Source organism: Phyllobates terribilis, unplaced genomic scaffold (assembly GCF_046119375.1).
Source record: "Phyllobates terribilis strain yellow unplaced genomic scaffold, ASM4611937v1 Scaffold_11__3_contigs__length_659146591, whole genome shotgun sequence".
NCBI lineage: Eukaryota > Metazoa > Chordata > Amphibia > Anura > Dendrobatidae > Phyllobates > Phyllobates terribilis.
Genome location: NW_027362771.1, coordinates 231,415,609 through 231,441,070, shown reverse-complemented (window position 1 = coordinate 231,441,070; position 25,462 = coordinate 231,415,609). Strand labels below are relative to the sequence as shown.

Genomic DNA, 25,462 nt, shown 5'->3' with positions numbered 1-25,462 from the left:
ATTCTATACACAGATAAGACCCTTAAAAATATACTTGATAAAGGTTGCAGATTTGTACCTAAGCGAGGCATCACAATAGGCAATCTGGTTTCACCTATTGATCATACAAATATGGGTAGAAATAGAGACAAAAAACTGGTTGTCTACCAGTGAGTCTTATAAGTGTGGGAGAAAAAGTGTGGATTATGTCCCTACATGTATAATACAAAGAAATTGATTGATATAACTGATAACAGAATAATTAATTAACAATTTTATGAATTGTAGCAGCAATTATGTGGTATATGCTATTACCTGTGAACAGTGCAATATTCAATATGTCGGTTGCACTACAAGAACTTTGCGGAAACGCATTTCTGAACATGTATGCGATGCACAAAATCATACTACTCGGAGTCTTTCTGATGCCTCTCAACATTTTCCTCAAAGAACATGCAGCGGATGTTAGCCACCCAAATGTTAATGCCATTGAAAAATTCCCTCCTCCTAAGAGAGGTGGGGATAGGTTAGGCAGTTTAAGATATAAAGAGGCTTCATGGATTTTAAAATTAAATTGTAGAATGCCAAATTGCATGAATATAAAGAATAATTGAATGTATATTTATTAGTGAGAAATTATTTTTTCAAGTATTTATACATATTCATGAAGCTTGTTTGCTCCAATACGTCACATCCTATGCTAAGCACTATTTATTTAACCATCTGCGCTACATCATGCTATACTATGAATAAGAACACATAGTTCGAAACGCATCAGATGAGCATGTCACCTATAGCGCTTTTTTAAAATATGGACTTTTTTTTAACCATGTTTAAATAAACTTTAAATTTTAACCTACTTCCCTGGAATTTGTGCTGGATATACCTTTTTCCTTTGCCGTTGTTCCACCCTGATGCCAAAACAGGCTCCCAGTTCTTGCACTTCCTGAGGGAACATTGACTACAAACGGTGAGCTGGATAAAACATTTTTTCTTTGTACATGCAGTATATACAGAGGGCTGAAAGGAGTGATGCACTGAGGAATGTAGTTGTACATAGAGAAGGCTCAGTGGAGAGATGGGACACTGTATGGAGGGGCTGAGAGGAGTGATGTATGTTATAACCTGGGTCAAGGGAATATTATCACACCTTTGTGATCACTGCAAAGGAACATGATAAAATTCGGAGGAAATATTTATTATTCTCCTGTTAGGGGGATTATTACTGTAAGAGGGTAACCGATTGTGATCTGGTAGAAATTAAGTGAAAACTGCTTGCTTGTTGTTAATGGTTGAATGGTTTTGCAGCCATTCACAATAGTTAATGCACTTGTGATTCATTTATAATGATACAGTAAAAAGAAGCTGTGAGTTTTATGAAATTCATTGTTAGTAGTAGTACCTTGGACACGCACAACGGACAGCGAGTGCTTGATAAGACCAAAGTCTAAGAATGGGCGATGCCACTTATGTGCTTTGTGCTTGCTCCCAAGTTAAATTTTGCCAGCCAGTATCAGAGCACTGTCAGTGAAAGCTTGGCAGCTCTTAAGAAGGCTTTCATGGACAAGCTTTGCGCTAGCCACTCCATCTAGAAAACCACAAGGGGTGCCCTGATCTTCACCCTGTAGGGGGATCTGGACTTACATAGGGGCCCTGGGTTCAGTCTATGGAGTGTCTGCTAGCCGATGGAGCTATTTGGTAGTGGGTGGTCAGAAAGCCTCATCAATAGCAGGAGGTAATAGACAGGAACAGAATTACCAGGCAAGAAGATAGTGTAAACATTAGCCAAAGTCAGAAATAGGAATCAAACAGGCTGAACAAGAGCAAGCATAAACCTTAACTGTCCGCTCCCAGATGTAGCATGGAAACTGTCTGTGGTAACCTGGCAGTTCTTAATAGGGCTTCTACGGACAGGCTTAGAGCTAACCAACTTAGTCTACCAAATCCCTTCACCCTTTAACCGCCATTCAGGAATCTGCACTTACACAAGGGCACTTGGGTTGGGGCATATGAGTATGCTGTTGGCCAGTGGAGTAATCTGGTGGCAAGAAGGATCGTCACACAGAGATGTTGCCGGGAAGCCAAAGTCATGGACAGAATCAGAAGTCAGGAGAACCATTAGTAAACAGGTCGAGAGTCAGAATGGGCAAAACAGGAGCTGAGCAACAGGAATGAACCAGAGGTAGTATAGGCTATAATTGGCTGTGGAAGATTGAAACTCAGGAGCATAAATAGAGTGCAGAAACAGAAGGGACTGGTAGTGGCATGGATGTTACAGTGCCCATACACCCCCACTTACAAGGGGCATCCAGACCCTTAGAACAAGTCTTGTCTTGGAATGACTGATGGAACCGACTAATAAGATTGTCAGCATTGATGTTATTAGCCAAAATCCAAGAACTTTTGTCTGATTTATAGCATTTCCAATATACAAGGTACTGCAAAGCCCCCCTGGGTATCAAGGATCTCTTATTATTTTAAATTCAAAGCTGTCTCCAACAAATACAAGGCGAGCAGATGATTAACAGCATGCACAGGTTAATGGTACGTCTTGAGCAGGGATTTATGAAACATGATATGGAATTATAATTGTAAAAACCGGTATACAGAAGGAAGAGGAAAGTTTTAAATGGAAAGCTGCAGTGTCGAAGATCGCAATGATTTCATTTGAATCAATGATTCTAGTTTAGTGGAGGAAACCTTAAATGTAAAATTTTTTGTGGATAATCACACTTTGTGCCCAACCCAAAAGTTTGCCATTCAGTGTAAACTTCTATTCGCAGACGAGATATATGTGTCCCATGCCCTTCTCACGTTTTCTCAGTATCAGACAAGATAAGCCTTTTTTTGTCTATATAGATAGTCTATACTCGGATCAGTGGTGTCCAATTTGGAGGCCAAAAGGCAAACAAATCAAGGGTAATGCCCAAGATTGCTGAAAAATTGAGACGTTTTACTAGAGACTTAACATGTAAGAAATTTCTCAAGTGTCTGGAAGGCACATTCAATCTAACCATTGGTCTCTGAGCAGTAAACAGATAAAAAAAAGCCAATTTTCAATTGATCTTGTTACAGAAAATCCTTCAGAAGGGTAGGAACAAACAATTTTTGAGTGGTCCACGTGGAGATGTGACTGCACATTCTTAAGAGGGACCTCCAGACCATTAGGACCAGATTTACTAGGGAAAAATAATTGGAATCTCCTGGACTGGGACTTGTGAAAGAGTCAGCTGTGGAGAGTACAGGAGGAGTGGGTGTAGAGAGAAGGTTCAAGCCTAAGGGTTACACTGCAGCAAAGAAATGATAAGTTCCACATACTGGCTCCCATTGCCAAACAAATATGGGTGGAGTATGTCATTTTATCTCTGTAGCACTTTAGGAGTGCAGAGACACTGAAACTGGCCAGATGCAGTGGCGGGTAGCCTATGCAACAAGAAGTATACACTACAATTAAAATCAATTCATTCTTTAGGATTTAAGGATTGTTAATTAGAAGTAAATTGCAAAGTTACAATATTATCTATTAAAGAATAAGGATTAGCGAACGTGCTCGGTGATGCTCGGATATCACTCGATATGGGTTCTCGGATGTGCTCAGCACTCGACAAGCATTGGCTGGTGCTCGGATTTGAAGCTCGAATCCCCACCACACATGTTTGGCGCCTGTTACACAGCCAATAAACATGCAGGGATTGCCTGCCAGTCACTGTAATGCTGTAGCCATCTTGGTAGTGTCATTACTGTGATTGGCTGGCCACGTTACCCCATAAGAGGTTATGAAAGGACAGGCACCGTCATGCTCGGCACACTGACGCCATTGCATAGCTCAGGTACAGTAGTGATTGGAGGAGGAGAGCAGTTATCCAATTCTGTGTGTGCACAGTTTACCTAATCAGAGTTTTATAGTGTTGATGACGCGCCCAGAGGATGGGGATGACTCGGCGCCTGGGCCTTATTGTTAGTTTTGGGGGATGTCGCGGTAGTCGGCTCCCGGGCTTGTACCCTGGGCCTCTCTTTAAAAGGGTGGATAATTATGTGAAAGTTCGTGACGCCACCTGTGGTGTCTGGTGAGGATCACCAGCGCTGCGGCAGCCCACTGAGGCCATTGATAAGGCAGCTTGGGTGGTATAGCTCCCCACAGGTGGAGCTAGGCCTCAGGGCAGCGTGGATGTAGGGATGCAGGACAGGGAGGACCCAGCCGGGTCTGAAGAAGGATAGGCAAACACACAGTTCACTTCAGTACCTTTTACTGATGGAAGTCCAGGCACATTCTGGAGCACTGTAGGGTGAAGGGTGCATATCAGGATTCTCCCCAGTGAGCGGGTATAGGGCCTCCTGTTTCTTGCCTTTGTGTAGTAAGTTTCTGACCTGCCTGGAGCTAGGCCTAACTTTGTCTCTGTCCTGCACCGGCTGACTTTGTGGTAGGGCCTTCTCTTGGAGTACACGCTCCCAGCTTGCGGGGCCTCCGTGACTCCTGGCTCTGGTACGTATCAGCTCTTGGGTGATCCTGGGACCTGAAGTCTTCCAGGGGTCTCCGGTTATCTCTACAGGGGGGTATACGGCCCTGTAGACTCGGACCCGGTGTCCGGTATATGTTTTCTGGGGTGAGCTTGTACAGCTCCTCTGCCCCCAAATGCTACTCACTCCTCTAGCCTTCGGCCTGCTCGAGGCCCTAACTAGGATATACACACTAGCGGCAGCTTGCCGCGCTTCACCGCTCTTATGGCGTCGGCACGCCTTGGGCTCTAACTGAGCTCCCTGAATCTAGCATGCAGGAGCCTGGTGCTTCACTGCTGAACTATTGGCTGCGTTCTCTAGACTCCTCACAGACTGAGCTCCACTGCAGGCTGACCTCTCAGGCTCATCTACTGCAGGAACTGACTGCCTAGCTCCACCTTCCCTATTTATATCCCTATCCGGGCTCCCTCTGGTGGTCTGAGGTGGAAGGTGGAGGTGTGTGTATGCTACGAGGGCCTCTTGTGGAGGAATCCGTCCATGCACCCCTCTAGGATCTGTGGCACTCATGTGCAGCAGGGGCGCCACATTGATACTGGTGCTGATGCTGAACCATCATACTACCAGTCCTTCTAAGGGCTAATCTTGTGCTCTGCTGTTTTTATCAGAAACAGGGGTGGACCTACCACCCGTGCGGCCGGTTCATTGAACGGGGGCCCCCGAGGGAGAGAGGGCCCCTCCAGCCTCCAGCAGGGCCGCCATCAGGGCACGACTGCCCTGACTCCAGCATGGGGCCCGGCCAGTCGGGGCCCCCTCGGAGCCCCATTGGGGCCCCCCTCTTGTACGTCTCCTCATGGGGCCGTCCCCCGCAACACCCCCCGCAGTCACATGACCGGAGATGTCCCTGCGCTCAGCATGGTTCCCCAACATAGAACATAGAGGTCCGAAGACCTAGCAAAACTGACTGAGAAAGGTAACAGAGCACCAAGCTAGCTCAAGAGTAGAAATTACAATGAAGTCCAGCAAGGCCAGGAGGGCGGAGCAGGATTAAATAGGCAAAAAAGGTCATGTGACTAGCAAACTAGAAAAAACCTAACAGGAGAGTTCTAACAGTCACATGACCGGAGATGTCCCTGCGCTCAGCATGGTTCCCCGGCCCCATGCTGAGCACAGGGACATCTCCGGTCATGTGACTGTTAGAACTCTCCTGTTAGGTTTTTTCTAGTTTGCTAGTCACATGACCTTTTTTGCCTATTTAATCCTGCTCCGCCCTCCTGGCCTTGCTGGACTTCATTGTAATTTCTACTCTTGAGCTAGCTTGGTGCTCTGTTACCTTTCTCAGTCAGTTTTGCTAGGTCTTCGGACCTCTATGTTCTATGTTGTTTGTTTGTCTTATTTCTGCTACAATTTCTGCTAGGAGGTGTCCATCTTTCTCCCAGTCCCTAGTTCTTGTAGGGATCCCTTCCTCACATCTATAGGTCTTCGTTCAGACTAGCCGAGGACTTTAGTGGGTCTGATTGCAGGGTCAGGTTCCCCGTTACATCGTAGGGATCCAGCTCAGTTCTATTGTAGGGATAGATCTCCTGTTTTTCCTTAGTGCTTGTAGCAGATCATAACAGTAAGTCCAGCCCAAAAAAATTCTCTAAGGAAAGACCTCCAGTTTCCATCATGGTCTCGGTTCAGGATTTGGCTCAACGCTTGCAGGGACTCTCTCTGGAGGTGGCCGAGCTCCAACAACAAGTGAGTAGCTGTTCTGGAGCGCATTTTGTGGAGCCAAAGGTACGTCTGCCTGATCTATTTTTTGGTGAACAAGATTTTTTTTCCTTTAAAAATGCTTGTTTGCTGTATTTTCGTTTGAGGCCCAGATCCTCTGGTGATGAATCACAGCGCATAGGGTTCATAATGTCACTTTTGCGCAAAGAACCTCAGGGATGGGCCTTTTCTCTCCAACCTAGTGATCCGTGCTTTAGATCAGTGGATAGTTTTTTTTCTGCTTTGGGGTTGTTGTATGATGATCCTGATCGTGTCTCATCTGCTGAGTCTGAATTAAGACATTTGAGGCAGGGATCAGGTAATGTGGAAAATTATTGTACTCACTTCCGTCGGTGGTCTGCTCAGGTGGGGTGGAACGATTCAGCTTTGAAAAGTTTGTTTCTTGCGGGACTATTTGAAAGGGTTAAGGATCTGCTGATTGCTTATCCTTCACCTGGAAACTTGCAGGAGGCAATGCAATTAGCTATACGGGTGGACAGGAGACTGCGTGCAAGGGTTAATGAGAGTAAATCCACTGCCATGTCAGCTCCGAGTCTTGAGAGGGTCTGTATGGACATTGGAGAGCCGATGGAGATTGGGGCGATGTCACCCCGCTCTCAGGAAAAAGACCGCAGATTTTCTGAAGGTTTGTGCTTTTATTGCAGTGGATCTGACCATTTCATTAAGAACTGTGTGCTTCTTATGAACAAAGAAAAAAAAAAGGTCTGTTACGCCCGTATAGCCTGTTTAAATACTAAAGGTGTACTTCTTTCTGCTACTACCACTGCTCAGGAAGAATTAATTGAATTTCGGGTATTTGTGGATTGTGGTTCTACTCTGAATGTGATTGATGGGGGATTCTTGGAAAAACTTAAATTAAAACCCAAACCTTTGTCATCCCCTATTGCCGTGGTTTCTGTCGATAGCTCTCCTTTAAAGAGTGTTACTCACAAGGTCTGTGAATTTCCCCTCACTATTAATGGTATTCACCAAGAGAATTTGGATTTGGTAGTATTAAATAATTTGCCTTCTCCAGTAGTGTTGGGGTTACCCTGGTTAAAATTGCACAATCCTGTACTGGATTGGTCTACCAATGAAATTAAGTCCTGGAGCCCTAAGGGTTATGACAAGTGTTGTAAAGGGCGCATTGCTGCTGTGGATAAAGGGGAATTACCTGTACCTATTCAGGATTTTTGGAAAGTTTTTTCTGAGAAGCAATCGCAAATTTTGCCTCCCCATAGAGACTATGATTGTACCATTGAATTTGTCCCTGGAGCGACTCTTCCTAAAAGTCGTTTATTTAATCTTACTATTCCTGAGAGAAAGGCTTTGGAGGAATACATACAGACAAGCTTGGCCGCCGGTCACATTAGGCCTTCCAAGTCTCCTGTGGCTGTTGGATTTTTTTTGTTAAAAAAAAGGACGGCGGTGTACGTCCTTGTCTGGACTTTCGTGAGATTAATAAAATTACTGTGCGCAATCCTTACCCACTGCCATTGATTCCTGATTTGTTTAACCAGTTAGTGGGGGCCAAGTGGTTCTCTAAAATTGATCTCCGGGGGGCATACAATTTGTTGCGCATGAAGGAGGGTGATGAATGGAAGACTGCTTTTAACACTCCTGTGGGTCATTTTGAGAATCTGGTTATGCCTTTTGGTCTTACCAATGCTCCAGCATTTTTTCAGAATCTTATTAATGACATCCTTAGACCTTTGATCGGCAAAAATGTGGTTGTGTATTTGGATGACATTTTGATTTATTCGCCGGATCTGGAGTCTCATTGGCGGAGTGTACGTGAGGTATTGCAGTTATTGATTGACAATTCGCTTTTTGCTAAGCTGGAGAAATGTGAGTTCGCTGTTCAGAGAATTAGTTTTTTGGGCTACATTATCTCCAGCGAGGGCTTTGAGATGGACCCGGTGAAAGTTCAAGCTCTGCAGGAATGGCCTAGGCCTATTGGTTTGAAATCGATACAGAGGTTTTTGGGTTTCGCCAATTATTACAGAAAATTCATAAAAAAATTTTCTATTATTGTCAAACCACTGACCGATCTCACCAGGAAAGGTGCTAATGCGGTTCAGTGGACTTCTGAGGCCATTGAAGCTTTTGTGTTTCTAAAGGAGAGGTTCACCTCTGCTCCGATCCTTATGCAGCCTGATGTGACAGCCGATTTTGGTTGAGGTTGATGCTTCTTCTGTGGGGGTCGGTGCGGTGTTGTCTCAGGAAAACAAGGATGGAGTACATCCCTGTGCCTTTTTTTAAAAAAAAATTTTTGAGACTGAACTTAATGACGATATTGGTAATCGGGAATTGCTGGCTATTAAACTCGCATTTGAACACTGGCGTCATCTCTTGGAAGGTGCTGAATTTCCCATTCAGGTTTTCACTGATCATAAAAATCTGATCTATCTTGATGCTGCCAAGCGCTTGAATGCTCGTCAGGCTAGGTGGGCACTTTTTTTCTCGCGGTTTAATTTTTCCATTACTTACATCCTGGGTACCAAGAATTTTAAAGCTGATGCTTTGTCTCGCAGCTTTTCTCCCATGGTCGGTGCTGAGGAGGAGGAGAGCATTTTACAAGAAGGTGTTGTGATTGCTGCTTTGGACTCTGTTTTGGAGGATGAGATTCTTAAAGCGCAGGAGAATGCCCCATCTAACACTCCCCATGGGAGGTTGTTTGTGCCTAGGACCTTTAGGAGAGATTTGTTTGTTGAGTGTCATGAGTCTCGGTTGGCAGGTCATCCAGGAATTTCTGAGACCAAGAGACTTGTGGGTCACAGTTTTTGGTGGCCTGGATGGCAGAAGGAAGTCATTAAGTGGGTGCGTCAATGTACTGTGTGTGCTAGATCTAAGTCTTCGCATGCTCCTGCTGCGGGGTTGCTTTGCCCTCTGGAGCTTCCTAGTGCACCTTGGACACATCTGGCTATGGACTTTATTACTGACCTTCCCCACTCTGAGGGTTTCACGGTCATCTGGGTGGTTGTGGACCGTTTTAGCAAGATGTGTCACTTGGTTCCCTTCATCAAACTGCCCTGCGCTAAGACACTCGCTAAGGCCTTTGTCAAGGAAATTGTCAGACTACATGGCGTTCCTACTGACATTGTTTCTGATAGGGGACCTCAGTTCATGGCTCGTTTTTGGCGTGCCTTTTGTGACAGGTTGGGAGTTCATTTGTCGTTTTCATCCGGATATCATCCTGAGTCTAATGGCCAGACAGAAAGAAAGAACCAGGATGTTGAGCAGTTCTTGCGTTGTTTTGTGGCTGACAATCAAGAGGTGTGGTCTGAGTTTCTGCCACTTGCTGAATTTGCTCTTAACAACCATACATCCTCTTCTGCTGGGTGTTCGCCTTTTTTTTGTTGTTCTGGGAGACATCCGTCTTTTGGATCATTCTCCAAATTGGTATCGGCTGTGCCTGAGGAGGAGAGTTTTTCCGGTGATTTGGAGAGAGTTTGGACGGATGTGTGTGGTAATCTTCAGGAGGCTAACAAAAAATCTAAGAGGTACTTTGATAGGAAACGGCAAGAGGTTTTGTTTGCTATTGGTGACATAGTTTGGTTGTCCTCTAAGAATATGCGATTGAGGATTCCTTCAAAAAATTGGGTCCCAAGTTTGTAGGGCCCTTTAAGGTGCTTCAGATAGTTAACCAATCTGCTGTTAGGTTGGAGGTTCCTTCCTCCTGGAAGATTAATCCGGTGTTTCATGTTTCTCTGTTGAAAAGAGCTGATGTGTCGGATGGTGACGCCTCTGCCACTGTTCCTCCGGTGATGGAGGACGGGGAATATGAAATTTCCCGCATCCTAAATTCTAGACGGTATAGAGGGAGTTTGCAGTATCTCGTCGCTTGGAAGGGTTTCGGACCCAAGGATAACTCATGGGTGAGGGCGGATGATGTTTCTGCTTCCAGACTTGTCAGAGCGTTTCACAGGAGGTTTCCTGATAAGCCCGGGCCTAGGGGATCCGGAGGATCCTCTTAGAAGAGGGGGTACTGTTAGAACTCTCCTGTTAGTTTTTTTCTAGTTTGCTGGTCACATGACCTTTTTTGCCTATTTAATCCGGCTCCACCCTCCTGGCCTTGGTGCTCTGTTACTTTTCTCAGTCAGTTTTGCTAGGTCTTCGGACCTCTATGTTCTATGTTGTTTGTTTGTCTTATTTCTGCTACAATTTCTGCTAGGAGGTGTCCATCTATCTCCCAGTCCCTAGTTCTTGTAGGGATCCCTTTATCACATCTATAGGTCTTCGTTCAGACTAGCCGAGGACTTTAGCGGGTCTGATCGCAGGGTCAGGTTCCCCGTTACATCGTAGGGATCCAGCTTAGTTCTATTGTAGGGACAGATCTCCTGTCTTTCCTTAGTGCTTGTAGCAGATCATAACAGTGATGGCGCCGGCACAATACTTACCCCTCCCCGTGCCTCCGCAGCGTATTCCGCGTCCTCTGACTGTGACGTCTCAGGTCAGAGGGCGCGGTGATATGTTTACACTGCACGCGATGTCTCCTGAGCTGTCACAGCGGGAAGACGCAGGTGACGCTGGAGTCCGGATCAGCATCAGGTAACAAGTGAGGTGAGTATTTGATTTTTTTTTTTATGTATGGGGCCATGGGGCATTATATGGTGGGGGGAGAGTGGGTGTGAAATCCTGCATGGGGCATTATATGGGGGAGTGACATACCGCATGGGGCATTATATGGGGGGGTGACATACCGCATGGGGCATTATAAGAGGGGAAGGGGGGAAGTGACGTCCTGCATGGGGGGGCATTATAAGGGAGGGGGTGTGACATCCTGCATGGGGGCATTATATGGGGTGGGGGGTGACATCCTGCATGGAGCATTATAAGAGGGGGAGGGGGGAATTGACATCCTGCATGGGGCATTATATGGGGGTGGGGGGGAAGTGACATCCTGCATGGGGCATTATAAGGAAGGGGGGGTGTGACATCCTGCATGGGACATTATAAGGGAGGGGGGGTGCGACATCCTGCATGGAGCATTATAAGGGAGGGGGTGTGACATCCTGCATGGGGCATTATAAGAGGGGGAGGGGGGAATTGACATCCTGCATGGGGCATTATAAGGAGGGTGGGTGTGTGACATACTGCATGGGGCATTATAAGGAGGGGGGTGTGTGACCTCCTGCATGGGGCATTGTAAGGGAGGGGGTGGTCTGACATACTGCATGGGGCATTGAAAAGGGGGGAAGTGACATCCTGCAAGGGGCATTATGTGGGGGGGAGAGGTGACATCCTGCATGGGGCATTTTATGGGGGGTAGAGGTGACATCCTGCATAGGGCATTAAAAGGGGGGTGTCATCCTGCATGGGGCGTTACATGGGGGCCAATATTCTGCATGGAGCGTTACATGGGGGCCAATATTCTGTATGGAGCGTTATATGGGGGTCAGTATTCTGTATGGAGCGTTATATGGGGGCCAGTATTCTGTATGCAGTGTTATATGGGTGCCAGTATTCTGTATGCAGTGTTATATGGGGACCAGTATCCTGTATGGAGTGTTATATGGGGACCAGTATCCTGTATGGAGCGTTATATGGGGACCAGTATCCTGTATGGAGCGCTATATGGGGACCAGTATCCTGTAAGGAGCATTATATGATGACCGGTATCCTGTATGGAGCATTATATGGTGCCCATAATACTGTATGGAGGACTATACTGTCCAGTCTGCACTGTGCGCTGTGAGGATTCGCCGGTTTCTGAGCTATTGTAGAATTTACAATAGATATCGCTCATGTAATGTAGTAAGTGAAATCCTTGGCCTTGTACTATATATATATTTCTCTGTGGTATTTGTGCATCATGAATCATGGTACAGTATGTGTTAAAGGGGCCACTGAAACTCTGTCGCCCAGGGCCCACAAAAACCTGGAGCCGGCCCTGGGGGTAAGCATAACAAGTTTTATTTTTTTAAAATACAATTAATTAACTAGGAGTGGCGGGAATTAGAGATGCACGGGGGGGATGAGAGATGCACGGGGGGGGAGAAAACAAGGGGATCTGCTACTTTGGATCTAATCCTTATAAACAAGGAGGAAATGGTTGAGGAGGTAAAAGTGGCTGGGACCCTAGGAGGCAGCGATCATGCTATTATAGAATTTTGGATAACTAGAGGAGGAAGACATGTGAAGACTCAAACTTCAAGGTTAGATTTTAGAAAGGCAGATTTTAAGAGACTCAGAAACAGAATAGGAGGGATCCAATGGCTGGATGTCCTTAAGGACAAAAATGTCCAGGAAGGATGGGAAATTTTTAAAAATGAGATTCTCAAAGCACAATCGTTAACAATCCCGAAAAGTAGGAAGAATGGGAAGCATTTAAGGAAACCAGGATGGATGAACACAGAACTTAAACACATGCTAAAAAGAAAGAAAGAAATGTTTATTAAATGGAAAGAGGGAGGCATATCTAAAGAAGATTATAATGCAGTCTGCAGATCCTGCAGGGCATGTATCAGGTTAGCTAAAGCTGACAATGAATTAAGGCTTGCAAGAGATGTCAAAAGCAATAAGAAAGGATTTTGGGGGTATGTCAAAAGTAAAAGAAAAGTCAAAGATGCTATAGGATTTTTACAGGATGAAAATGGAGAAATGGTAAGAGAGGATGTTGAGAAGGCCAAACTTTTTAATTCCTATTTTGCATCTGTTTTCTCTCAGAAAGAAAATGTAACATCAACTGATCTTCACTGTCCTTTTAAAGGAATAGAAGAATCCAAGTTATCTGTAAACAGAAAGATTGTGAGGGAATATTTAGCTAACATAAATGAGTTCAAGTCTCCAGGTCCAGATGAATTACACCCCAGAGTACTGAAGGAGATCGTAGAAGAAATTTTAGAACCACTCTCCATAATCTTTGAAAATTCTTGGAGAACAGGAGAAGTCCCAGAAGACTGGAGAAGAGCAAATGTTGTTCCTATCTTCAAAAAGGGGAAGAAGGTGGACCCAGGGAACTATAGGCCGGTGAGTCTGACTTCTATACCAGGAAAGATCTTTGAACAAATTATTAAACAACATGTATGTAAGTACCTGGATAAGAATGAAGTGATTAACCAGAGTCAGCATGGGTTTATAACTAACAAGTCATGTCAGACTAACTTAATTTCCTTCAGAATCACTGACTGGGTGGATCAGGGAAATGCTGTAGATATAGTATATCTTGACTTCAGCAAAGCATTTGACAAAGTATCTCACACCATCCTTATTGAAAAAATGACCAAATATGCAATGGACCAGGCAACTGTTAGGTGGATTCATAACTGGCTTAGTGATCGGACTCAAAGGGTGATTGTAAATGGCTTCACATCCAGCTGGATGAATGTCTCAAGTGGGGTACCACAGGGCTCCGTCCTGGGACCTGTATTGTTCAACATCTTTATCAATGATTTAGATGAAGGAATTGAGGGTAAACTGATTAAATTTGCTGATGACACAAAGCTAGGAGGGATAGCTAATACTAGAGAAGAGAGAGAGAGGATTCAAAAAGACCTAAATAAACTGGAGCAGTGGGCAGCAACCAACAGAATGGTTTTTAACAGGGAAAAATGCAAAGTACTACATCTGGGCAATAAAAATGAAAAAAGCATATACAGAATGGGAGGAATAGAGCTAAGCAACAGTACATGTGAAAAAGACTTAGGTATACTAATAGATCATAGACTGAACATGAGTCAACAGTGTGATGCAGCAGCAAAAAAGGCAAATACAATTCTGGGATGTATTAACAGAAGCATACAGTCTAGATCACGTGAAGTCATTATTGGTCTTTACTCCTCTTTGGTCAGACCTCATCTGGAATACTGTGTACAGTTTTGGGCACCACATTTTAAAAAAGACATAGACAAACTGGAGCAAGTTCAGAGAAGAGCGACCAGAATGGTGACTGGTCTGCAAACCATGTCCTATGAGGAACGGTTGCAGGATTTGGGAATGTTTAGCTTGCAAAAAAGAAGACTGAGAGGAGACTTAATAGCTGTCTACAAATATGTCAAGGGCTGTCACATTGTAGAAGGATCATCTTTATTCTCATTTGCACAAGGAAAGACTAGAAGCAATAGGATGAAACTAAATGGGAGGAGACACAGATTAGATATTAGAAAAAACTTTTTGACAGTTAGGGTGATTAATGAGTGGAACAGGCTGCCACGAGAGGTGGTGAGTTCCCCTTCAATGGACGTCTTCAAACAGAGGCTGGACAGACATCTGTCTGAGATGATTTAGTGAATCCTGCTTTGAGCAGGGGGTTGGACCAGATGACCCAGGAGGTCCCTTCCAACTCTACCATTCTATGATTCTATGATTCTATGAAGGGCAGGGGGGGGGGCCCCAAAAAATTCTTGCACAGGGGCCCACTACAGTCTGTGTCTGCCCCTGATCAGAAACATTATGAATTTAGCCTAGACACAGTTGCAGGAGCATAGAGAGTTGCAGAATACAGCCTATAGGCAGGGCTTAGGGCTTTGCAGTTCATTGCTAAATATATAGCTGTTTGTCATTCATAGAATATTATGTGCTTTTTGCTATATTACGGTGGTATATAACACACCCAAAAAGCGTTCAAAAATTTTCTGGATTCAATTATTCATCCATAGAGTTTTACGTGCTTTGTGTTACATTTCGGTGGTATATAGCACTCCAAAAAAAAACGTTCAAAAATTTTTCTGAATTCAATTAGTCATCCATAGAGTATTTCATATTTTATGTTACACAAGATGTACCCGGCCACATGTTGCTGTGGCTCAGTCTGGTTAAATGGAGAAGAGAAAAGAGAAAGCACACGTTTCTTAAATATTTAATTTCACAATGCTTGTGGGTATATAATATTTTTTGTTGTTCCATTGTCTGTGTAGATATAGAGATTGTCTAGTTTGCCGACTCTAGAACACGCAACATATAAATTGTCCATGTGAGTAGCAATCTGTATCTAGATTTTAACCGCACAATTCTAAAGATTGGCCCTGAGCTTTGTTGATGGTGATTGCAAACGCCAATCGAATTGGGAATCTCTTAAATTGAAATGGCATATCCCTTGGAATCATAGGAATATGAGGAATGAGGACTAGTGTTGAGCGAGCACTAAAATGCTCGGGTGCTCGAAGCTTGGACCAAGCTCACCGTGATACTCGGGTGCTCGACCCGAGCAACGAGCCCAATGTTAGTCTATGGGAGACCCGAGCATTTTTCGGCGGCACCCCCGGCAGTCTGTAGAAAGCCTAAAAAGTGCCCAAAACGATAGTGACAGTGTTCAAATGACATGGGGAGAGCATGGGGATCGCCCCAGGAAGCATTTCTGACCCCCAGGTCATTGCTGTCAACAATGTGGTTAGAGGTATTAAGCCACTTTTACTGGCTGTGAATAAAACGTTCAAGAACGAAACTGAAACTGAAAAAAAAAGAGGATTTATATGAAAAAAAAAGGATTCTTCCTGGCCCCTGAAACCTGAGCAGCAGCACACAGGACTGTAATGCAGTGTTCGTTGGTATAACCACTGCGTCTCCTATACAGCCTGCCTGCCTGATATCAGGGATGGATATTAGTCCTCAGAAGGACTGTTTGTTTGATTTTGCAGGCTTTAGAGACCCTACACTACCTATTTCGCAGTATAAATCTCTCCCTAGCTCAGCAGCACTCTCCCTACACCGTCTGATCCGGAGCGACTGTGTCCAAGATTGCGGCGCCCGGTTTTAAATACTCGAGGTGATGCTGTGCGGCCAGCCAATCACTGTAATGCCCACAACCAACATGGATGCAGCATTACAGTGACTGGCTGGCAATCCCTGCATGTTCATTGGCTCTGTAAAGAGCGCCAAACATGCAGGGCGGAGACCCGAGCTCCCGCCCGAGTAACCCGAAAATGCTCAGTGCTCGCCGAACATCCCGAGTAGTGAGATGCTCGGGCGAGTACTGAGCAGTGTCGAGCATGCTCGCTCAACACTAATGAGGACATTCACCTTTGAAAAGGTCCTGTCAAGATTGTTGCTTCAACGACATTGCTCATTAATTGTTTTACTGCAAGCCGCGTGCCTTTGCAAAGCTTTGGCTGGTTGATGTTTCGCAAAATGATAATTGGCACACCGATTTTCAATTGCAGTACGTGCGGTGGCATCCCTGGCAGATCGAGTGAATTCAAAAATTCTGTTGGATAATTAACCGCTTCATCTGCTTCCACAACAGTGTCGACGGACTTGTATGTGACTGCCTCACTTTGAATGTTAGACTGAATAATATTGTTAAGTTTGTAGACGTCTTTGTTCTTGGCCGCAAGAATAGCTCGTTTACTCTGCCAATAGTGATCCTTATAATTGGTTTGAATATTGGGAAATATTTTTTCAAACCAATTGTTCTTTTGATGTCACTAAATTGCAGAAGTTATGAGGCAATGAAGTTTGTCCTGAGGTCAGATCAACCGGCACCTTTCCGTTCCCAATTTTCAGCAATTGATGTGAAAATTTTTCAGCTGATCAATCATTTTGCAGCTGGACACACATATTTGTAGTTAATTTTAACGTATTTACGTGCCACCACAAAGTAGAGTATTTCGTGCAAACGCTGCTCCTGGCACAGTGGGATTTGCACTCGCTCGCTATCCACCCACTGCTGCGAGGCTCGGGCCTAGCTCAGCGCCCAGAGTGGAGGTCGCAGCCTGCGCCTCTCTGTGCAGCCTCCCTCTCTCCTTCCCTCTCCTCCCCCGCTTGTTGTTGCACATTTGGAAATAAAACTTACCAGCCAGAGAAGAAGAAGCCACAGCAGCAGCGGTGCCGGAGAGAAGAGGTGGTCGCCTCTCAGGCGGTGGTGGTGGTGATGAGCAGCAGCATCTTTCAGCCTCGAACAGATGGTCTCATCATTCCTCTTCCCCCCAACCCCCATGGGGGACACAAAAGGAGCACAGCATAGGCAGCGGCAGGGGCGAATGACGGAGAGGGAGAAGAGTTTATGAATGAGATGTCACTAGGGGGGGGGGATGCCGGGCTGCCGGGGAGGGTCAGCCTGGGACTGAGCTCGTAACACCCCCCTCTCGCTGTTGCTTTTACGTCCAACAGCTGGTATATAAAAACATGTGTGTATTCGAATGCAACGTTGTGTCAAAATTTCAAAGCAATTGATCAAGAACTTTCAGAGATTTAAGATTTTGAACAAACGAACATTTACATTTTTATTTATATAGATTTTGGTGGTATATAACACTCCAAAAAAGCATTACATTTTTTTTTCTGGATTGAATTAGTAATCCATACAGTGTAATGTGCTTAGTGGATGACAAAGATGGCAGAATCCCGCGAGACGAGCGACTGGAAGAAAATCGGAGCTAGACCAAGCCAGCCGCTTTCCCGGAACCACCAAGGCCCGAACCCAGGTCGTAGCCTTCACCTTTGGGATTCTTACAGACTGCGGACGGGAGAGTCAGTATCCAGCAACTGGTGAGCGGACTGCGGGGCTTAGGCTGGACGGAAGAGAGAAGTAGGAGAGTCAGGACCAGGGCTGGAGACATGCTAGCGAGCCCACTAGCCACAAGGTACTGAAAGTTTCCATCCCAGGGGGAGGTCGTTAAGTACGACCGGCAGCAGAGATGGGGGGTCCATAGAAGAATTTGGGACCCGTCATCACCTCTTGTTCAACCAACGGGCAGTAGAGACAGAACACTTGCCTCGAAGGCTGCTAGAGCTGATGCCTGGAACCAGGGTCTTGTTCCCCAAAATGAATGGGTGAAATCACTGGTATGCGGTGGATGTTATTCCAGAAGGAAGGGAGCAGGATGAACACTTCTTGCGACATGAACAGGCCTGTGGGAGGCTCTCTGAGGCAGCTCGAGACGGGGTTACCACCCCCAAGAGATCAGGCTGACCTTGGGGTTTCCCACCTCCTAGGCGGTAGCAGGCAATGCTGCAGGTTGCCCATTTTTACATGTCCGGGGCTCCAGCACTACCTGAAGCTGGGCCACTTACAGCTCAGGGAATCAGGCTTTGGGAAGTAGGTGAAGGCACTCCCCACAGCCTCCCTAGGAAGGAGAAGAAGAATCGGACACCTGAAGAGGATTAACATATTACGCTCCTTATCGTTTTCACAAAGTGCAAAGCCTTTATGAGTATAGGAGTACATCAACTACTCTTTCAAAATATTTGAATAAAGTCCGCAAGTTGTTTCTTTCAAGGGTCTATGGATGACTGGATGACCCTTCTTATAATTTTTTCATGGCTTTGAACTTTGTGCAAAGCCTTTATGAATGTAGAAGTGCCACAACTACACTTTCTTAATTTTTTTTATGAGGCACTCCATTTGGTGCATTCAAGAGTGTATGGATGACCCTCGTTATAATTTTTTTCTGGCTTTGCAATGTGTGCCAAGCTTTTATAAGTGTAGGAGTACCACAACTACACTTTATTCACAATATTTGAATGAGGCACTACAGTTGGTGCCTTCAAGGGTGTATGGATGATCCTCCTTGTAATTTTTGACAGGCTTGCACTTAGTGCATAGCCTTTATGAGTCTAGGAGTACCACTACATGACAATTTGAACAGAATGTGTATGAGGACCTCTTTTGTTTCTAATACAGGGTGTGTCTCAGTTCCTCTTCCATCTAATTTTAACAGTTCTTGCTTCCTTCATAAATTTTACTGAAATTTCCAAATTTTTTATAAAAAAATATAAATATAATAAAAATTTAGTAAAAAAATATAAATTTTTGTTTACTTAAATTATTATTTTTTTAATCCTTAAAAATGTAAGGAAAGAATGTTTCTTAACATTTTTTTCCTGTAAACTCCAATTTCTCGTTGATTTGGAATGTTTTATTGTCAGTCCTTAAAGTGGAGTAAAAGTGTGACAGCATTGTTCTCAGCAGCGATCTGGGAGTCAGAGATGCTTCCAGGGGTCTTCCCTACACTGTTCTCCTTCCATTTAGCACTTTTTCCACCCATTTCAACATTTTCACTGCCCTCCAGACCTGCTTGTAGGGTCTGCCAGAAAAATACTCGGATTTACCATTGACTCCCATTATACTCGTTACTCGAAACAAGCATCCGAGCATTAGGAAATGCTCAGTTCGAGTAAGGAGCATCTGAGCATTTTAGTGCTCGCTCATCTCTATTAAAGAACTTGAAAATAACTCAAGAGGTTTGGAAATATTTTTGAAGTTAATTAAAACTACATCAGGGGTGGACATACCATTGGTGTAACCTGTGTACGTAGCACAAGAGGTAAGCCACCTCCAAAGCAGATGGAAATGTACATTATGATGAGCCCTGAGAAGATCTTTCACAGGGGCCCTCTTCTATTTGTTATTAAACTACATAATTACTCCTCTGGATTTACTAAACCTCTGATAAAACAATAATCCAAAAACAAATGTTGTAACAGATGCACAATTGTCTTGGGCATGTTAATGTCTCGTAAATCACAGAGAAAATAAAAAAAGACACACAAAAACCAAAATCACCAAATAACACGACCAACTTTACAAGTGTCACTATATTTTTTTGCACAGCTGCTTCTGTCCTTTTGACACAGCCTGTAAACTTGATCGATCACAGTCTAGACTAGTGGTGTCATTCCACTGGGGTTACATGCCTTTCTCAAATACACTATTTTCAGAGTTTAACAATTCATTTTATTGTTGGTATGAAGTCTCCTGGGTTCCCTTTTGCCCTTCAACAAAAATGGCATAAGGTATAATTGTTTTACAACAGTTATATATATTGAATTTCTCTATACTTTAGGTAGTGTAGTTAAAATCATACTATTGAACATGCATAAAATATCTCTTTTACTTTGCTTCCTTGTGACAATACGAGGGAATTCATCACCCACAAAAATGTACATGCTTTATGTAAATGTTATTAGTTGTTATATATACTTCCATAATCGTTTTTATGGAGGGAAGTTAGCCAGGCTGCAAACACCATATAATGATGTCACTGTTGGCATAAATGGAATTCTGCACTTATATATTACATTGTTAAATGGTAGAACAAAAGTTGTTATGGATGTAAGAGTTTACATACAAAAGAGGCAGACCAGGCAGTAGTCATGGATCACTTAAATCAACTCCCACCCCACAAATGGAAATTTGATTATACATGCTGTAAGATGGCCGATAGACATGTCCTTGAGGGGAGATATGTATCGCTGAGGTTGGTAGCTTCAGTGATGTAAAACCGGGAAAGCATGCTCCAGCACACAGTACTGAGAGGGTTAATAGGGTGTATTAGGGCCAGTTTTTATGAGCAGTCATAAGAGACTGGAGGGATTGGCTGCTCACATATCAGCACTCCAGGGCGTGTGTATAAAATGGAGATTGAGTGTCTCATTCGGGGTCTGTAGCTGGAGGTGTGGAGACCTCCAGAGTGTTTGTGCTTAAAGGACACTGACCGTGAGAGGGTGAACTCGCATTATTGTATGGACTGTTTATTTTCTGCTTTGTTACCCTGTGCCGGACAAGGCTGTCTTTTATTTACGAGGGGCGATCCAAAAGTAATGATAATTATTATTATTATTATTATTAATTTATATAGCGCCATTGATTCCATGGCGCTGTACATAAGGGGGTTACATACAAAATAAGAATATCACTACAGTAAACAAAGTAACAATGATAGACTGGTACGGAGGGAAGAGGACCCTGCCCTTGCGGGCTTACATTCTACGGGAATAGGGAGGAGACAGTAGGTTGGAGGGATGCAGTAGTAGTAGCTTCGGCGTTGTTGAGGAGGCAGCGGGGTCATTGCAGGCTGGGTTTTCAGGTTCCGTCTGAAGGATCCGGATGTGGTGGATAATCGGACGTGTTGAATTCCATAGGATGGGGGATATTTGGGAGAAATCTTGGAGGCGATTGCGTGAGGAATGGATAAGTGTGGAGGAGAGAAGGAGGTCGTGGGAGGACCGGAGGTTACGTGAGGGAATATATCAGGAGATTAGTTCAGAGATGTACAGAGGAGAGAGGTTATGGATGGCTTTGTAGGTCAGTGTTAGTAGTTTGAACTGGATGCGCTGGGCAATTGGGAGCCAGTGAAGCAATTTGCAAAGGGGCTTAGCAGAGGAGTAGCCAGGCGTGAGATGAACAAGTCAAGTAGCAGAGTTGAGGATGGACTGGAGGGGTGCGAGAGTGTTAGCAGGGAGGCCACAGAGAAGGATGTTGCAATAGTCGAGGCGGGAGATGATGAGGGCATGCACAAGCAGTTTAGTAGAGTTAGGGTTGAGGAAAGGACGGATTCTGGAAATGTTTTTGAGCTGGAGGCAACAGGAGGTGGCGAGAGCTGGGATGTGGGGTTTGAAGGACAGGGCAGAGTCAAGGGTTACTCCGAGGCAGCGGATTGTCGGTACAGCGGAAAGAGTGATGTCGTTTATTGTGACATATAGATCAGGTGGGCAAGATATGCGAGATGGGGGAAAGATAATGAGTTCAGTTTTGTCCACATTGAGCTTGAGGTAGCAGGAGGAGAAGAAGGAGGATATGGCTGCTAGACATGCTGGGATTCTGGACAGCAGAGAGGTGACGTCTGGGCCAGAGAGGTAGATCTGGGTGTCATCAGCGTACAGATGGTACTGGAAGCCATAGGATTTTATGAGCTGTCCCAGGCCAAGGGTATAGATTGAGAAGAGTAGGGGTCCTAGGACAGAGCCTTGAGGGACTCCAACAGAGAGGGGGATGGGTGACGAGGTTGCGTGGGAGTGGGAGACGCTAAATGTGCGGTTAGAAAGGTATGAGGAGATCCAGGATAGGGCAAGGTCTTTGACGCCAAAGGAAGAGAGGATCTGAAGTAGGAGGCAGTGGTCAACTGTATCGAAAGCAGAAGACAGGTCAAGTAGAAGGAGTACAGAGAATTGTCTGTTAGCTTTGGCTGTAAGTAGGTCATTGGTGATTTTGGTAAGGGCAGTTTCGGTGGAATGGTGGGGGCGGAAGCCGGATTGTCGGTTGTCGAAGAGAGAGTTAGATGAAAAGTGGGAGGAAAGTTGAGCGTGAACGTGTTGCTCAAGGAGTTTGGAGGCAAATGGGAGCAGCGATATGGGGCGATAGCTGGACAGGGCGGTTGGGTCGAGGGATGGCTTTTTGAGGATGGGTGTGATTGTGTCATGTTTGAAGGCAGCAGGGAAAGTACCAGAGGATAGTGATATTCTTTCTGTTCTAAATTGTCAGGTACCGATGAATGCCGATGATGAATTGCCGGCCGGCTTTTTTAAAGAGACGGGTGCATGAAAACACTATTATTTTTTTTAATAAATTCTTTATTTTAACACTAAATAACAAGTACAGTAACCAAAACTGTCACTGTACTTCTTATATATGTGACTGACATGTTTCTATCTATCTAATCTATGTGTGATGCTCTATTCTTTCTGTTCTAAATTGTCGGGTACCGGTGTATGCCGCTGATAAATTGCCGGCTTTTCATATTTCACTGTGAGCACTGTTCCCATCGATTTGGGCAATCACTGTAATGCCACAACCACCATGGCTGCGACATTACAATGAGTGGCAGACAATCCCTGCATGTTTGTGCTCTAAATAGCGCCAAACATGCAGGACGGGGACCCCAGCTCCCGCACGAGCATCTCAAAAGTACTCGGCGAGCTCTGAGCATCTCGAGTGCTGAGATGCTCGGGCGAGTACCGAGCAGTGGCGAGCATGCTCGCTCATCACTAGTGCCTACCTCTATCGTGGCTGAGTGAGTACCAAACCCTACAATTTGTGATATAAACACGGGCACGAATCCCAAGGGGCAGTGTCACTGCTACAAGAGGGACTGTATGTCCTGGGTGAAGTCTTCCACAAGCCAGCAAGTGACGCCAGACAAATGGAGGACCTGATGAAACATTTGGTGCAGGCGCAGTAAGCAGTACACCAGCAACACCAGCAATTATTGCAGCAGCAACAATTGGCGCAATAAGAGACCACTAAGCTGTTGATGCAGCAGATCCAGCTCCAGAAACAGAAGCAGCAACAGGATCAACATCGTCAACAGCAGCAGGAGAACGAGTTACTTGCAGAGGCGGTCTGTGGCACGGCAACGGCTCAGACAAGTCCAGGTGATGACTCACACGTCAGGAAGACGGTAAGGAGAGCGGTACAAAAGATGGCCCCGGGTGGTGTTTCTGACTGTATTTGAAAGGGTGGCGGAAAGGGAGAAATTGCCTCCGGAGCAGTGGGCGAAGGTGCTGGCGCCATATTTAACAGAGGAGCCGCAAAAGGCCTATTATGACCTGGCCTTGCAGGATGCAAAGGAGTACTCCAAATTGAAAACAGAGATTTTGGTGCGCTTAGGAGTGACTTTGACTGTCAGGGAGCAACGGGTGCACCACTGGGCCTATTGTAATGACAAACCTCCCCGGTCCCAAATGTTCGACCTCTTACACATGGTCCAAAAGTGATTGCAACCTGAATCTTCCTCCCCAGCACAAATGGTTGAGAAAGTTGCCATGGACAGGTTCATACACTCCCTTCCAAGGTCGGTGCAATCCTGGGTTGCCCGGGGAGATCCCTGTAATGCCGATGACTTGGTGGGGTTGATGGAAAGGTACCAGGTGGTTGACAGTTCCTTGGAGAAACAAGGGGTCGTAACGTCTCCATACTGGGGTTCCCAAAAGGGGATGGACACCGAAAAGAGGGGCGCTAGAGCCACATCTGGGGGCGTACTAGAGCCCAGGAGGGGGTCTGAGTGACTGCCAAAGGTCCCGCCCAATAACATAGTATGTTGGAGATGTCACACCCCAGATCACATAGCCACCCATTGCCACATGACAAATGAGCCAATGGTCTGCAGCACAGGACGACGCTGTTCGTACTTTGCACATCCTGCCTGCAGTGCTGTCCCTCAACCAGGCGAGGGAACACAAGCATGCCTCGTGTCAGTGAATGGAGTGCAAGTGACTGCTCTATTAGACTCAGGGAGTTTGGTAACCTAGGGAGGACCACAATTCCTCATCGGCTGGTTCCGAAGAAAAATGTAGGCATCCGTTGTATCCAGGGGGACTCTAAGGACTATCCTGTGACCCAAATGGTCATAGACACATACTGTGGCGCTGAGTCCCATGAGGTGGGCGTAGTTAAGGACCTGTTGCACCCTGTTATTATAGGGTGGGACTTTGCCTTGTTTTGGAACTTGTGGGAGAAAGGGAGGAAGCCAGGTTGTCCGCACAACAACCAGGTCGCTCCTGAAGAAACCTCATCGTAGGCCACCGCCACCGGGTTTCCTCTTTGGGTGCTGATTGGGTATGAGGCAGCATCCCTGGAGGCAAACATCCCTCAACTGGAGGTATCCGGAGGAAAATTTGGAACTGCCCAGCTCAGGGACTTAACCGTAAAAGGAGCTTTTGATAATTTGACTGCTTTTAATGGTGTTGCTCAAGAGTCGGGGGCTGACACCCGATATTCACACTTTGCCATAAATGGGGAGCTGTTATATCGGGTCACCAAGCTCAGAGGGGAGGTTATGGAGCAGTTACTAGTGCCAGGGCCATACAGACACACATGTCTTAGGTGGTCATCTGGGGGTAGAAAAAACCCAAGAAAGGATCCTTCAGAGGTTCTACTGGCCCGGGTGTCACCTAGAGATAGTGAATTATTGTAGGTCCTGTCCCACCTGTCAACTTACCTCCCCAGTGGCTCACTTCCAAAACCTTTAGTGCCTCTGCCTATCATTGAGGTCCTGTTCGATCACCTCGCCAAGGATCTAGTGGGACCCCTGGTCAAGTCTGCCAGAGGACATCAGTACATCCTGGTGGTACTGAACTATGCGACACGGTATCCGGAGGCCGTACCACTATGAAATTCCTCCTCCAAGTGTATAGCCCAGGATTTGGTCAAAATCTTTTCCACACATAAGACCTCAGGAGTGGACATGGATGTCAGAAATATGTACCATCCTCCAAAACTTTGAGGACTCCACCAAGATGGTGAGCGGCGATGATGCCATAATTAGCGTCACCATCCCGCTTTTCTGTCTTCTGAAACGCTCTCTGCTCACAATCAAAGAGGATGCATTGCAGGCGGAGGATGATGAGATGGAGCAAGGAACCATACAGGGTGATTACACACAGACAAGCATGATCTCATCCCAGCATGGATTGGGTGACAATGAGGAAGAGGAGGAGGGAGGACAGGAGCTAGTTTCATGCATTATAGATGGTACTACCTGCACAGCTGTCATACCGTCTGTTCAGCGTGGATGGCCAGAGGACAGAGAGAAGGAGGAGGAGGAGAGCATGGTTAGTCATCCTCTTGGTGAGGACACGGAAGTCTTGCCTGTTAGTAGTCTGGCACACATGGCTGAGT

The 25,462-nt window shown here is 45.5% G+C and overlaps 1 protein-coding gene across 1 annotated transcript in view; it reads right to left on the bottom strand.

The window, feature by feature from the left end:
• Positions 1–386: 386 nt before the first annotated feature.
• The window catches only part of LOC141167248 (uncharacterized), a 130,442-nt gene continuing 105,366 nt past the window's right edge, over positions 387–25,462 (bottom strand). The window contains exon 4 of the mRNA XM_073654685.1: positions 387–486. Coding sequence (XP_073510786.1) covers positions 387–486 — 100 coding nt within the window. The remainder of the gene's footprint in view (positions 487–25,462) is intronic.